Source organism: Antechinus flavipes, chromosome 2 (genome assembly GCF_016432865.1).
Source record: "Antechinus flavipes isolate AdamAnt ecotype Samford, QLD, Australia chromosome 2, AdamAnt_v2, whole genome shotgun sequence".
NCBI classification, from domain to species: domain Eukaryota; kingdom Metazoa; phylum Chordata; class Mammalia; order Dasyuromorphia; family Dasyuridae; genus Antechinus; species Antechinus flavipes.
In genome coordinates this window covers 567,132,190-567,146,733 of record NC_067399.1, presented here as the reverse complement: position 1 = coordinate 567,146,733, position 14,544 = coordinate 567,132,190, and the positions used below count along the sequence as shown (strand labels likewise).

At 36.0% G+C, this 14,544-nt stretch overlaps 1 protein-coding gene across 1 annotated transcript in view; it reads left to right on the top strand.

The window, feature by feature from the left end:
- NTRK3 (neurotrophic receptor tyrosine kinase 3) overlaps positions 1-14,544 on the top strand; it is a 453,081-nt gene that overhangs the window by 372,196 nt on the left and 66,341 nt on the right. The window contains exons 13-15 of the mRNA XM_051981065.1: positions 1,026-1,156; positions 10,835-11,007; positions 14,297-14,540. Coding sequence (XP_051837025.1) covers positions 1,026-1,156; positions 10,835-11,007; positions 14,297-14,540 — 548 coding nt within the window. The remainder of the gene's footprint in view (positions 1-1,025; positions 1,157-10,834; positions 11,008-14,296; positions 14,541-14,544) is intronic.

Below are 14,544 nucleotides of genomic sequence, written 5' to 3'. Positions count from 1 at the left end.
TTATTCTAGGCAAATGTTAAAAAATAAAAGTCATAAAATTTTAGAATTGAGAACAAGGAGATCATCTAGTCCAACTCTTGCCTAAAGCCTGAAGGCAAAGGAATAATAGTAATGTTTTTCATAACTCATTCTGAAAGGACTTTGGAATGAAACAAAAAAAAAGATACCCCCCCCCCCACACACACACACAATCTATACTTCCTGGCACATTTTCTGTAGCTTACTTAGGACTACTTGACATGTTTTCCTCTACTGTCAGTTCTATTTCCATGCCCAAGTTATGCGAGATGTGCCTTTTGCTTGGTCTTGTAACATAATAATATTAATATAGATCTCTAATGGGCTTCTGCCTACTGAACAATTAATGAAAAGGTCAACGGGTATTCCCTTGTGGACGTGTCTTTCATTACAAGACCTGTTCCTATCGGAATCTCATTGTAGCATTCTTTGGAAACAAGTTGCGGGGAGGTGGGGCTGAAAGTGGCTTCCTATGGGGCTCTAATTAACTGGTTAAATGATTTGGAACAGTAACAGTCCCTTATATTTATCTAGGGCCTTTCTAGGAGAAGCTCATGAGGCTTTCCTTCCCAGAAGCTCAGCCATCTTCCCCACCCCTCCCAGATGGTAGGGGATAGTAAGATGATAAATTATCTATATTAGAAATCAGGCTTGACCTGCTTAAATGCTTACAGCAAACCTAGTGTGCTTCTGCCACTAGGCCTGCGTGCTAGGCTGCCACTTCATTCTTATGACGATAATGATGGTGATGACTGATTGAAAATCATTTACCATTTACATAGCTCATATTTACATAACTCTAAGGTTTGTAACAGACCTTCTCCTGACAACACTGTGAAATAGGTAGCTCAGGAATAATTATACCTTGTTTTATCATTGAAGAAATAGAACCAGAGAAATTAAGATGCTTGTCCGTGGTCACACAGTTTGGACAGTAACGTTTCGGGATTTAGCACAAATGTATAGGATTGAACGCTTCTTGTTTCTTCCCTTTCTTCCATCTGCAGACGTCCAGCACATCAAGAGGAGAGACATTGTGCTGAAGAGAGAGCTGGGTGAAGGAGCTTTTGGGAAGGTATTTCTGGCAGAGTGCTACAACCTCAGTCCAACCAAGGACAAGATGCTGGTGGCAGTGAAGGTGAGTCTCGGAGGCATGTGGAAGCAAAGCAGCAGGGCTGGCTGAGAGCCCAAAGAGAGCGAAGAAAACCACTTTCTCCATTACAGGATATTGCGCTAAATTGATTGAGTTACATGGAATTGAAGGACCTTGTCTCAAAGTCAGTTCATTCTCCCTATCCCCAAAATGCTTCTTTCTCTTGGAAACAACCAGGGGGTATTGACATATGGTACCACAGTGGGGCAAGAGTTAAAATTGATCCAAAACAGTATATAGAAGCCCTTGACCTGATGCTGAGTGCTCTGGGCTTGCCACTTGTTTGAAGCACCGAATCTCTTCCATTTTTCTTCTACTTTGAACTTAGCTTCGCTGACAGCCTAGATGAAAATTTTTTGTGATAGAAGACCAATTTGTAAAGAGATTAATTTTTAGTGTGCGCCATCAGCATGACCTCTTTGGGGTCCCACTGTTCTTCACTGAAATAGCTCTCCCATCATTTCCCCCCACATGTCAACCTCCCTACGAATGCCAAGGTCCCAATGGGGGTTTTTCTACTCACTGAAAAGTTCCACACATTAGGAACACATATCTCCCTACCATCTGGGGTAGAGGCAATAGATGCCATTCACATTCACTCAGAGCATCAGTCGTTTTGTGTCTCTGTAACTTTAGAGAAAGTGCCCTGTGGGTTTACAAAACTCAAAGGAGTTGCAGAGATGGGATGTGACCCAGGATAGATGAACATAGAAAGTCTTTTTGCTTTGGGGTTGGACCCTTATGGGATAAGAAAAGGAGCTAGAGCTTTGGGAGAGAGGATTGAATTAGATGAATCGTTAAAACAAAGAACACTATGAAAAAAGATTCAGAGGCAGAAGATTTGGGTTCACATCCTGGATAAGCCATACATTCATTGTATGGCAGGCAGGTAATAAGTTATTAAACACTTACCTTGTGACAAGCACTGTGCTCAGTTTTGGGGATACAGATGCAAAAAAAGGAATATGATTTCTGGCCCCCAAAAGGTTACATTTTTTGATGGAAGACAACATATAAAAGGGAGATGAAAAGTAGGGTGGGGTAGGGAGAGAAGGTAGCCATACAGGGGCAGGGTGGAAAGTCTGGAGATTTAAAAGCACAATCAAGAGAGAATGAAACAAGAGAGATGATCCCCAATATGGAGGCCTCTGGTAAGAATTCACCAATAGGTAAAGAGGGCCAGTTATCTATAAGGATATAAGGATATATACTATATCCTTTTTTGTTGTTGTTGTTGTTCCTTTCTTCTTTCCTTCCTTATTTCAATCAACAAGCATTTATTATGCACTTATTATATCCCAGTCTAAACTCTGTGGATATAAAGAAAAAAACAGACATTGCGCTGCCTTTAGTGAATTTACACTTTAATGGAAAGTGCTCAATATTGGTTGACTCTGAAAGTGAGCTTTATACTCATAGAAATGTTGTTATTGTTGTTCAGTTATTTTTAGTCATGTCTGACTCTTTGTAATCTCATTTGGTGTTTTTAAATTTTAATTATTTATTTATTTTTTTGGCAAATATAGAATAGTGATTTGCCATTTCCTTTTCCAGCTCATTTTACAGATAAGGAAATTGAGGCAAACAGATTAAGTGTCTTGCCCAGGGTCACACAGCAAGTAAGTGTCTGAGGCTGTATCTGAATCCAAAATGATGAGATTTCCTGACTCTTAGTCTGGTACTACACCACCTTGCTGTCCTCTCATAGAAGTATGACAAGCATATCCTTCTTGCATAGTCTGCAAGAGACTTTTCTATTTTTTTAAAGTGTGGAATGGTAAGCAGGTAAATCTCAGAGCCATGAGACTTTGAATCTTCCCATTTATCTGGTCAATAACCTATCAGAGTTCTTTAGAAATGGCTTATCACTCTGTAGTGAAGTCCCAATTTTAAACAGTTTCTGCCTCACTCATAAGCTTTTACTCATTTGTGGATTTTGTGAGAGAAAAACATGAGATCAAATGTGCCCCAGTCAGGAGCAATGGTATGCTGTGCATATGGAAGTGGCTACATCCTCATTTCCTAATGAGTTAGTTTACTATCACTGTGAACTTTTTTCTAGCCTTTCCAGGTCATCTATCAATTTAGGTCAGAGCAGAGCAAGAAAGATGGAAGAGATTAAGTACTTGAAACAAGCGGTGACCTCAAAGCTTCTAGACCAAGATCTCTCTACAGAATTTTTATTGGTTCTCCTTGAGAGTTATTTCCTATCTTCATAGAGTCATGAAAAAGACTATACTTTAAAAAAAACTCTGAGTGTAAATTCATTGGCAAGCCTTCATTAAATATTGAGTAAATTCTAATATAACCATTACTATTATTTATATAGCACTTAAAATTTACAAAGTACTCTCATTAAGTGTTTAATAATAACCATAATAATAAAAATAAACTATAAAATGAAAAATGCTGAAATGTATAGAGCAAATTGGTTTCCACAAAACACTTTTTTCATAACAGCACTGTAAGGTAAGAAGTATATTTTATCTCCAATTTACAGATGAAGAAAGTGAAACTCAGAGAAAGATAAGTGACTTGGTCACTATTGAGATATGAAGTTGTATATAATTGTGTTATGATTTTCAAGTGTGACTGTAAAAATCTATGAGTGTTTAACAAAAATGACTGAATCCAGACATATGAGCACTGTCTGCTTCAAAGTAGCCCCTAAAAGGTCATACATTTATTGCAAGAATGCTGATATCTTTGCATGAAATATACTTGATGCTTCCTTGGAGTTAGGGTAATCACAGGACCATAAACTTGAGAGATGGAGGAGACTATAAAAGTGAACTCCTCCATTTTACAGATGAGGGAACTGAGGAATAAAGAAAGTGTCTTGCCCAGGGTCACATAGGTAGAGCTAGGATAGGAATCTAGATCCTTTGACTCTAGACCTACCATTCATCATGTTATGTACTATATTGGAGTGTTTATTCTTAAATGTCTTTGAGGGTAAATTTGATTTTGGGAAGCTGTCAAAAAGCAGTTTTATCCTTGGATTCGGTGAACAATCAAATTGAACTTCGATTAAAAAGCATGAAGTGCCTTAAATTAATAAAGTTTCCCAAAGGGCATTCTACAAGTAGCCTAAGCTCTGGCAGCATCAGGGAAAGAAGTTGGTAATCTTTCAGGAAGACAACTGTATTCTTATGGAGGGATGAGTTCTGACTTGTTTATTTCTAAAAACCAGTCATTTTCTCATCACACACTGAATAAGGGCCACCGAAAGGAGGCCCATGTGAGAGAAACCTAAATCAGTAAGATGGGAGATCTATGGATTATGGTGATGCTCTCCAACAGTAGAAGCTCTCATTAGAAAACCAGGGATTCTTGTCTATGACACATAAAATACTTAATGACTTTTCAGCTAAGAATGAGCAGATTCCTTTCTCCTCAATCACCAGCACCTCTTCACAAGCCTTTGGTGGTCTCTCAGACACCTCCTGTCTCCATTGGGCTTTACTTAGCTTGCCAAAAAATTGCAGTTTCCAGTGCATAACGAAATAAGAGTAGAAAATTGTTTGTGGCTAAGCTATCCCTCCTTTTTTTGGATATAAAAGCTTATGGGGCTCGGCTAATGGCACTGGCGGTTATCTTTGAACTGGAAGATTAATTTCTTTTATAAATGAAAAAAGTCTGTTTGCTTCTTCCCTTCCCACACACTCCATTTCGTTTGTGCAGCATGCGTGTGTGTGTCCATGTCATGTACACATTTTAATATTTCCAAAGATCCATGATTTCATCAGTACAGATACTCGCACCACTGATGCAGATTATAGATGATGTTTTCTTTTAATTTAATTTTTTTCTAAGCTTGTTTTTTTATTAATAGCTACTGACACTCAAATAAACACAAGTAAAAATAATCCTACGCAAAAGCATGCATTCCAACTTGTTTACAGTTTAGTTTAAAATGTGTATATTAGTTTTCAACAAAATAATAACAAAAGCATCCTGCTTACTCCATACACACTTCTGTTCTCTTTTTACTTCTGTAGATTCTCAGATTTTATCACTATTATCATTATTATTATTATTTCTTTAACAATGTGTTCTCATATTGTTTTATTCATTGTGTTTATTCATATAAATCTCAAGATAATTCTTCATGTGTTTCTATGGCCAAAAAATATTTCATCACTTAGAGGCCAAGTTTCTGCACATGAAGCTTTCTAAATTTTGACTAGATACTTTTCTGATGACATATACAAACAACCCATCTCTAGGGCTATACACAAAACCTTTCTAGTTTGGCAGGAATTATTAAACTTTGTGTTTTTAAGAAGCCAAGGACACTTCTGTCCCATGATAAGACTTTTGAGGAGGACCTCCAGATTTTGAGCTGGGAAGAATTTTATTAAAATTATTTCATACTTTAATTTTATAAATGAGGAAACCGAGGTTCAGAGAAATGAAATGACTTGCTCCAAATTAAACATGTAAAATGGCTATATTTTTAGTGACTAGGAGCATCCCTGATTTATTCACTGTGTATCTGATTCACACACATATACACACATACAAACATAAGTCATTTATGGTAATCATGATGGTATTTATATACACATACATATACATGTATATTATATATACAAATGTATACATGTATATGTGTGTATGTGTATGAGAGAGAGAGAGAGATATACATATGTGTTGTACTGGGTGAGGAACAAAAAGAAAAGAAAATCAATTTGGTTTGATCAAAGAGTGAGGGATGAATTTCCCTGGAAAGATATGTAGAGATCAGGTTGTAAAGAGTTTTAAATGCTAAACAGAAGGGATTGTATTTTGTTTTAGAGGCAATACAAAGTCACTGGAGTTGAAGTAGGGAGAGTGACATGGTCAGATCTACATTTAATGGGAAATTATTTTAATAGTGGTATGTAGAATGGACTGGAGTGAGGTAAAACTGAGGAAGAGAAACCAATCAGGAGACAGTTGCAATTACTTAGGTGAGAGGTCACAAAATATTAATATATCCATGTATTGAGAAAACTTGAAATTCATTGTCCTATACAAAATCATATCCTATTCAAAGAAAGCAAAACAAAAAAAAAGCACTTAAACACACACATACACATACTTTAAATGACAAAGGAATTATGAACTGATGAAAAGAATGTGTCCTTTTGACACTAATAAAATTTCTCTTTTCCTTCAATTAAACATCCCTGATTAATCTATTAGGCAAGATGAAGTAGCACTGAAAGAAATGAAATTAGCCTAAATATAAATGTGTAGAAAATATTAAGAAATAACCTCTTATTTCTTCCAAAATAAGTAGAAGGGTGAATGGGGGTAATGTGTAAAGCACAGAAGGAAATGTTCTCTTCAGATATTTGAAAGTAGGATTGTTAAATGGACTAGAGATTATTTCTCTTTTTTTTTTGAGGTAATTGGGGTGGGTTTACACAGGTAGTGTCTGAGGCTGGTTTGAATCCAGGTCCTCCTGACTATAGGGTCAGGACTTTAGCTGCCTGTCTCCTTTCTACCCCCTCCATAACAGTTCTATGCTGATAAATGTTTAACAACCAGCTTTCTGGGGAGGGGGGGGATAGGCATACACTGACTTTTAAGTTTAATCTAAATTATTAACATTTTCTCCATCAATACTAGGCAGTCAACAGAATGACTCAAACCCTGTTTATATATATATATATATTTTTTTTTTCTGATTCAGAGGTGTAAATGTTCATAATGAAAATTTAACAACCAACTTTTCTGAGTTAATAGGAACAACAAGGATCAGTGAAGAGAAATTACAGAGGCAGATTTTGTTTTGATATTGTGAGAAAATCCATTCTTAGGGCAGAACTATCTAAAAGTATATGGCATGGGTTTGATGTTGAAGGGATGCTTTACCTCCACTAAATGTATTAAAGCTAGATAGCCTCTCAGAGTGAAAATGAGAATGGGATGGAAAGAGGTATTACAAAGGGGACTCTTGGTCAAATGGCAAATAAAATTATATGACCTCAGAGTTCTTTTCAAATTCTGAAATTTGATAGTTCTTTGAGAATAGGAATGTTGTCACTTGTTTTGAAAGAATCTTTCCAAAATTTCAGATGTTATTTCCTGATGTTGTGAGAGGCTGTGAGGAATGTTCTAAAGGCAGAAATCCTGAATATTAGTACTGATTTGACCACATATTATATTAATATCATTATTATCTTCAAATCTCAGTTTTCTCGTCCATAAAATAGGAAAAAAATGCACTACTTACATCATTTGAGTTTTTCTTGTATTTCCTCTCCTCTTACTCCTTATCCTTCTATATTTTCCTCTTCCTCATCGTCATCATCATCATCATCTTTTTCATTACCACCATTACTTTCAGATCATTTTCTCATAATTTCTTTCTCATGACCATGCAGAAGAACAAAGAAAGAGAAAAGGCAATTTAATAACCCAAATGCCCTCTTAAGCTGAAGGATTATGATCTGATTTTAGATTCCCAGATAGAAAGCCATCTACTTACATATGTCCCACTATCACAATTTATCAGAGAAAAAGGAAAGTTTAAAAGCTCAATCCCAACTAATTGCCTTTCATCTATTAGTATTTATTTGGAATAGTAAATAAAGTGCAGGATATTGAGTCAGACAGATCTGAGTTTCAATCCTGCCTCAATCATTTGCTATGTGATCAAATGCCTTAATTCTCTGTGTCTCAGTTTCCTCATTTGAAATTAAGTTAGTCTCAATGTTCCCTAAGGTTCTTTTATCTCTAAACTTGTGATCATAATTATATTTTTTGCCTCCTCTCTGTAAGTAGTCATAAAAATAAAAAAAGTAAAAATAAAATAAAATAAAATACTTTGCATATCTCAAGGTGCTATATGATGTGAGCTACTGTGATTATAATTATCTATTCCTCAAAATATACAGCTTTGGGGTTTCAAACCTAGTAGCATAAAGCCCATTTTGATGTTAAAATAATTTTGATATTGAACAAAAAGGAGAAAAAGAGGAACAAAATGTTTGTTTTGTAAACCCATGAGAAACTCAGAAACAGTCAACTGCCACATAACAATAGCCTCAGGGGAGATGGCTGGTGCTGTCCAGTCAGGTTCAGTGTAGAAAATAACTGACTGTTGCCATTGATGTTCCTACTGTGAAAAAGAATGATTTAAAGAAATGGGAAGAGGCATTTTGGTGAGCTGACATTTAGTCTGGTTTTTTTTTTTTTCCTTCTTCACAAATCCAACATCTACATAAACCTTCAGGCTTATCCCTCCACCTAAGCTGAGTGGGTTTATGTCAATATCATCATTCAAAATGAGATCCATATTTTGATGAAATGAATGAAAAAGCATTTATTAAGTGGATACTATGTGCCAGGCACTGTGCTAAGAGCTGGGGTTATCGATGTAAAACAGAAAGATAGTTCCTTCCCTCAAGACAACACAAAGGCGAGTGATGATTAAGGAAGAGTGTTGTGGACAAGGTAGATAGAGGAATGGTGATTCAAGTGATAGGATAATTAATGGACATGACTTTACTAGAAATGATAGCATTGATATGATTACTTTTTTCAAGGATAGAATAAGAAAAGGGAAGAGAGAGAATAGACACGATGTAACATGTTATGGAGATGTTCATGAAGTAGTATGGTGGGCTTGTATCCACACATGATAAGATTCACTGTTCAGAAGCTTATGGACATAAAAGTAAATGTTTGAATTCAGGGCTGGAGATGTTGGCTAGAACATAAGTTTTATGGTATTGAGATTCAGAAAAAAAAATAAGTTGGATCGGACACCTGCTTATTGTGAAATTCTGGGTAAACCCTTTAATTTCTCAATATTTAGGCAAATCTCTACTCCTACAAGTTACTTTCTTTTTAAAAAAATATTTCAGTTTTTACCAATTACATGTAAAATAATTATTAACATTCATTCTTAAAACTTTTGAGTTCTAAATTCTCTCCTTCTATCCTCTCTCTCCTCCCTGAGATATTAAGCAATTTGATAATGGTTATACATGAGCAATCCTACAAAACATATTTCCATATTAGTCATGCTGTAAAAGGAAATATAGACCAAAAAACCCACCAAAAATAAAGTAAAAAATAATATATTTTGATCTGCATTCAGATTCTATCTGTTATTTCTGTGGGAGTGGATAGCATTTTTCATCATGAGTCTAAGACTATAACTTGAAGAACATTGGATATTCTATATTGATAGGAGTTCCTCACTAGAGATTCCCTATAGCAATGAAAGCACAGGATATGGTTTAAAATGTGCCTATGTGTATTCACATACACATTTATATCTCTACATATAAACACATACCTGTATGTATTGTGTGGGTACACACATACAAATACACACAAGGTATCTAGACTTGTCAAATCATCCCAGTGGCAGTTGCCCATTTTGCCTACTTTCTAAAGTTAGTATTGTGTTTTTACCAGTTCTGAGGGTAATGGGATGATTAACAAATATTTGTTGAATTAAAGAATGATTGCCTGAAAATGGTTTAATATGTTACCTCAATCAGGTAACAATTGCACTTTAATAGGTCTTTACCCAAAGGAACAGTGTGGGAATTTCAGGCATTTAACATAGAAGAGATGGGAAAGATATTTTTGGTCAGCATCTGTCAAATCATCCCAATAAACATTTGCCTCTTCTGCCTACTTGCAAAAATCTGTCCCTCTGTGCAATGAAAGCAGAGGAAATACACTCATCAGCCATTAGTTCATTGTGTGACCTTCAATGAGTCACACCAACCCTTGAGCTTCATTTGCTTCAGCTGTAAATTGAAATAGCGGAATAGATGAAAAGTAAAGTACATTTTAGTTTGAAATTCTGTGATTCTATTAAAGTTCATTTTAATCAAGCAGAATTTTTGAAAAGTAGAGATGTTGTCCCAGTTTTCACCAGCATAAAACTTTATGATACATTTACTTCCTTTTATAGTATTTTTTCATTCGTATTTCCTTCCCATTCCCCATATCAACTTATTCATGTTCTTAAATTTCCATTGACTCTCTTGAAAGACAAAATGGGAAGCAAAACTGGAAAACAATTCAAGTTCTTCTGTAAATTTCTGTGGGCCTAAAAAATAAGGTAGACAAAAGACCTGTGTTTCTAAAATAAAAAAAAAAAATCTGGGTTGAAAGTCACTTAATCTACATAGGCCTCAGTTTCTTCATCTTTAACATTATTTTTGGTCTAGGAGGCTTTTGAAGCTGCTTCTAATTCAAGATTAGTGATCTGTTTTGTATACTGTTTTTTACATATCAATCTACAAGCTAACCTACAAAATTATTACAATGGATACAGCTTTTGCAAATCCTGCATGACTTGTTGGTTGTGTTTCCATAGGCAACTGTTTTATCATAGTTTGTGTCCATATCAAATGAAAACTGGTACCTTGGTATATCTTTGGGAGGAAGGAAACATTTAAAAATTGGATAGTTGTGATCTTGGCCAGGACCAATGACAAATACCAGGTCATGATGGTAAAAGAGAAAGACTACAAACCTTGTCATTCTGATTCAAGCCCTACCTTTCTTACTTTATATGTCAGTAATTAGTTATTCTTTAGGGTTGGTGAGTTAATGATTTTGTGCTGGGTACTCTTCCAGCACACAAAAACAGACATGGACTCTGATTTCTAGGAGCTTATAGACTGTGTCCTACTGTTGTAGGCTTTGAAAGACCCTACCCTTGCTGCACGTAAGGATTTCCAGAGAGAAGCAGAACTGCTCACCAACCTACAGCATGAGCACATTGTCAAGTTCTATGGTGTGTGTGGAGATGGTGATCCTCTTATCATGGTCTTTGAGTATATGAAGCATGGAGACCTCAACAAATTCCTCAGGTAAGCAAGAGCTCTACTGGGATCATATTTTGGGAGAGTGAGCCACCTGTGTTCTGACTACACCAGGTAATAGGAAATGAGAGACAAAACAAATCTTTCCTCCAATGCTACCTTCATTTGACAGTAATTTATCATCACTCTGGGGAGCTCATTCAAGACCTTATCTGAAATTTCTGTCCAAATTCAGAAAATAATTAAGGAAATTAAGAGTAATCAGTATTCCTACTTTCACTCTATTCTCTGATTCTAATGACGGACCAAAAGAAAATGATTTTTTTAAAAAGTGAGACACTATTATTGTTATTATTATTAAGATTATCAATACTCATCATAATATCTAATGGAGAGCTAAGGCCTCAAAATTAACATGTTTTGATTTCATTTCTTGACCTTCACCAATTCATGTTTTTGTTGTTCCTGGTGTTTCAATAACCCCATCTGCAAAATTGGGATAAAAATTCCTCCCTTCTTCTTCTTCCTTCTACCATTCCTACGCCCTTCTCCAAAGGATTCTTCGATGATGAGTGAGAATTTTAAAGTGACAAACTAATCAAGGAAAAGGAATCATAAAAAAGATTATTTGTATTACACTTGATTTTCTTAGTATAAAATAAAGTAAATAAATCATATTAGAAGCGATCTATCAAGGCCCCAAATGGGGAACATCTAGGTGTTTTATATTCTCAGAGTTTTCTGTTTGGTAAAAGGTCAGACATTAGGGCGAGTAGAAGTTGAAGAGGTGAGGTTTTTTTTCCCTAAACAGATGAGATATGCTAAATTTACCATCTAGAATTGAAATTTGATATGCAGTATCATCACTCTTTCCCTTTACCCCAATATAGTTCTCTTTCCTTTTCTTTTTTCTAAGTGTCCCTAAGTGTCCCAGCTTTAGTATGATATGTATATCTGAGAGAAGATACAGAGGACAGATAAACCAACAGCATGTAGCACTGTTTATTTCAGTCCCTATTGGTTTGTACTAGTGTATATAGAAATCAGTATCTGTCTTGCTCTTTTGAAAAAGCACCTATTTTCCAGGGGAAGAAGCTGAATATCCCCAACTTGGAACCTATCTCTCACCAATGCCCACTGAGATTGTAGGAATAGATTCTAATTAGAGATCAAGCTTCTGAGAAAAAAATGTTTATAGAAACCTTTAGGCATCGCAGCAACAAAGTATAATACATTTTGGCTGGAAATGACTAGATTTTATAACATTTAAGGTGACATCCATGGGCATTACTGAGAGGAAAATTCATATTCAGAAGGTATAAAAGGCTGGAAATATAGGAGATAATGGGGGAGATGGTCATGGGTTGGTAGAATTGAAAAAATCTTTGGACTTGACATTATAATTTGGGCTACCTATTGGTCACAGGGGAAAGTGGAGAGGATTTAAAATATTGATCTGACTTCTTTTGATATAACTCCTTAGGATTTTCTTTGGCTTAAAGTCTTTTGATCTTTTTGTCTCTATAGAGGAACATCTTCCCCTGGTATTTAGGATATTGGGCTAAAAGTACATTTGAGTTCAGACATTACTTGTATCTGACTAAAAAAAAAAAAGACTTGTCTCTATATTCACATTTCCCCAGAGTAGAAGAAATGTGTTCTGTTTCAGCCACATCCTGTGTGTGAGAGGACTCAACAATCCTTGAAGCCCTTTTTATCTCTAGCAGAGTTGGCCATTGTTCCACTGTGGCTAATGCCATGCCTAAAACTAGGGAGAAAAGAAAAAGAGAAAAGAAGAAGAAATAAGGAGAAGGAGGCAGAAGGAAAGAAATAAATAGGGGTGGAATTGCCTCTTATACCATAGGTTGTCTTCTCTCTAAAGTAGTCAGTATTCGGTAGATGAAAGGGGTTAGAGGGCAAAATAGAAGGAAATAAGGATGTCTTTAGTATAAGAATCCCTTTTAGAATCTGGTAATCAGTTCTAAGGAAACTGACAGATAACTAAATTCTAAATGTATGTTATTTCTGTTGCTAGAGGGATGTGTTTAAGGAACAAAGTGTATGCCATTAATGAGAGCACAACCTGGTCTCAGAATCAATAAGGAAACAATGGATCTGGTTTTTCAACTTTGCCTTTCCAACATTTAGGCTTTTGTGTTAGAGGCCTGCTAGGTTCCAAACTGAGTTTCATTAGTCTGTGTTCCTCTTTTATAATCATTAGGGAACTAAAGTTATTGTTATTCCGACTTATCTGGAATCCTAGTCTCAGTGGGTCTGAAATGCCCTGACTCTTTGCTGAAGAAAGCCAATTGTTTTCTTATGTAATATTAATCTTAACAGCAACAACAATCCTACTAAAATAACAATAACAATAATAAATCTCTACCATCTAATACTTTTCCCAACACTGAAAAAAGATATGATTTTCAGTCTAGTCCTTACAGATCTCAATGGGAAGGGAGGACTTAGTGAAAATAGGGTAAATGTGTATATCCTGTGTTTTCAAAGTAAAGATGACCTCTAGTCTTTACAACTGAAGTGCTAGTCTTTCTCCCAAGGGACATTTGCAATGATGATGGGAAGGGAAGAACTATGATTTTCTGCTGACATCCACTTTTTCTCAAGCTTTCAGTGGAATTGGGAGGGTCAAGCCAGCATAAGACAATAAAATAAATTTGTCTGAGTTTAATGATGCCTTTCAATAGAAATTGGAGAAGCAGTAAAGTGGCCTGAAGGTTTGCTCTGCACAGGGGCTTCCAGCACACAGCTCCATAAATAAAGTCTCTGGATTTTATTATTGCTCATTGGCTCTCATGTAGAAAAGCATGAACAATAAAGTGACCAGTTCGACAAGGGTGAGACATTACAATAGAAAGTCCTAGACTGGGTTAGTAATAGAGAATAGTGGATCAAACTCTAGGCATCTTCCTTCAATTCACAGGCTACATTCTAGCTGTTCCCCTAATTCCCTGAAGACTTTCCCTCCCTAACCCTATATCAGAATAGGAGGAAATCTCCATGTTCTAGGTCTGGAAACTACTGGTAACTCTCTTAAGCCATAGATGAGATACTATAAGAAGCAGGAAATTATTCTTGGGAGTAACTTAGTCAAAAGATAGAAATCAAATAGTTGATCTTTGTATAAGTTTTCTCTTGAACTGACCCATAATGGAACATTTGAAGAAAAAAATAGGTTGAAAATTTTTGTTTTGTTTTGTTTTGTTTTGTTTTTCACCATTTCAAAGATATTTCAGAGCCTGGAGAATTTGGATTACCTTCTCTTCTACAACTTTTGCATTCTCTATAATTCTTTTTTTTTTTTCTGAATCTCTTGTAGGGCTCATGGCCCTGATGCTATGATCCTGGTGGATGGGCAACCTCGCCAGGCCAAAGGAGAACTGGGCTTGTCCCAGATGCTACACATTGCCAGCCAGATTGCTTCTGGCATGGTATACCTTGCCTCACAGCATTTTGTCCACCGGGATCTGGCCACCAGGAATTGTTTAGTTGGAGCCAATCTGTTGGTGAAGATCGGAGACTTTGGAATGTCAAGAGATGTCTACAGCACTGATTACTACAGGGTAA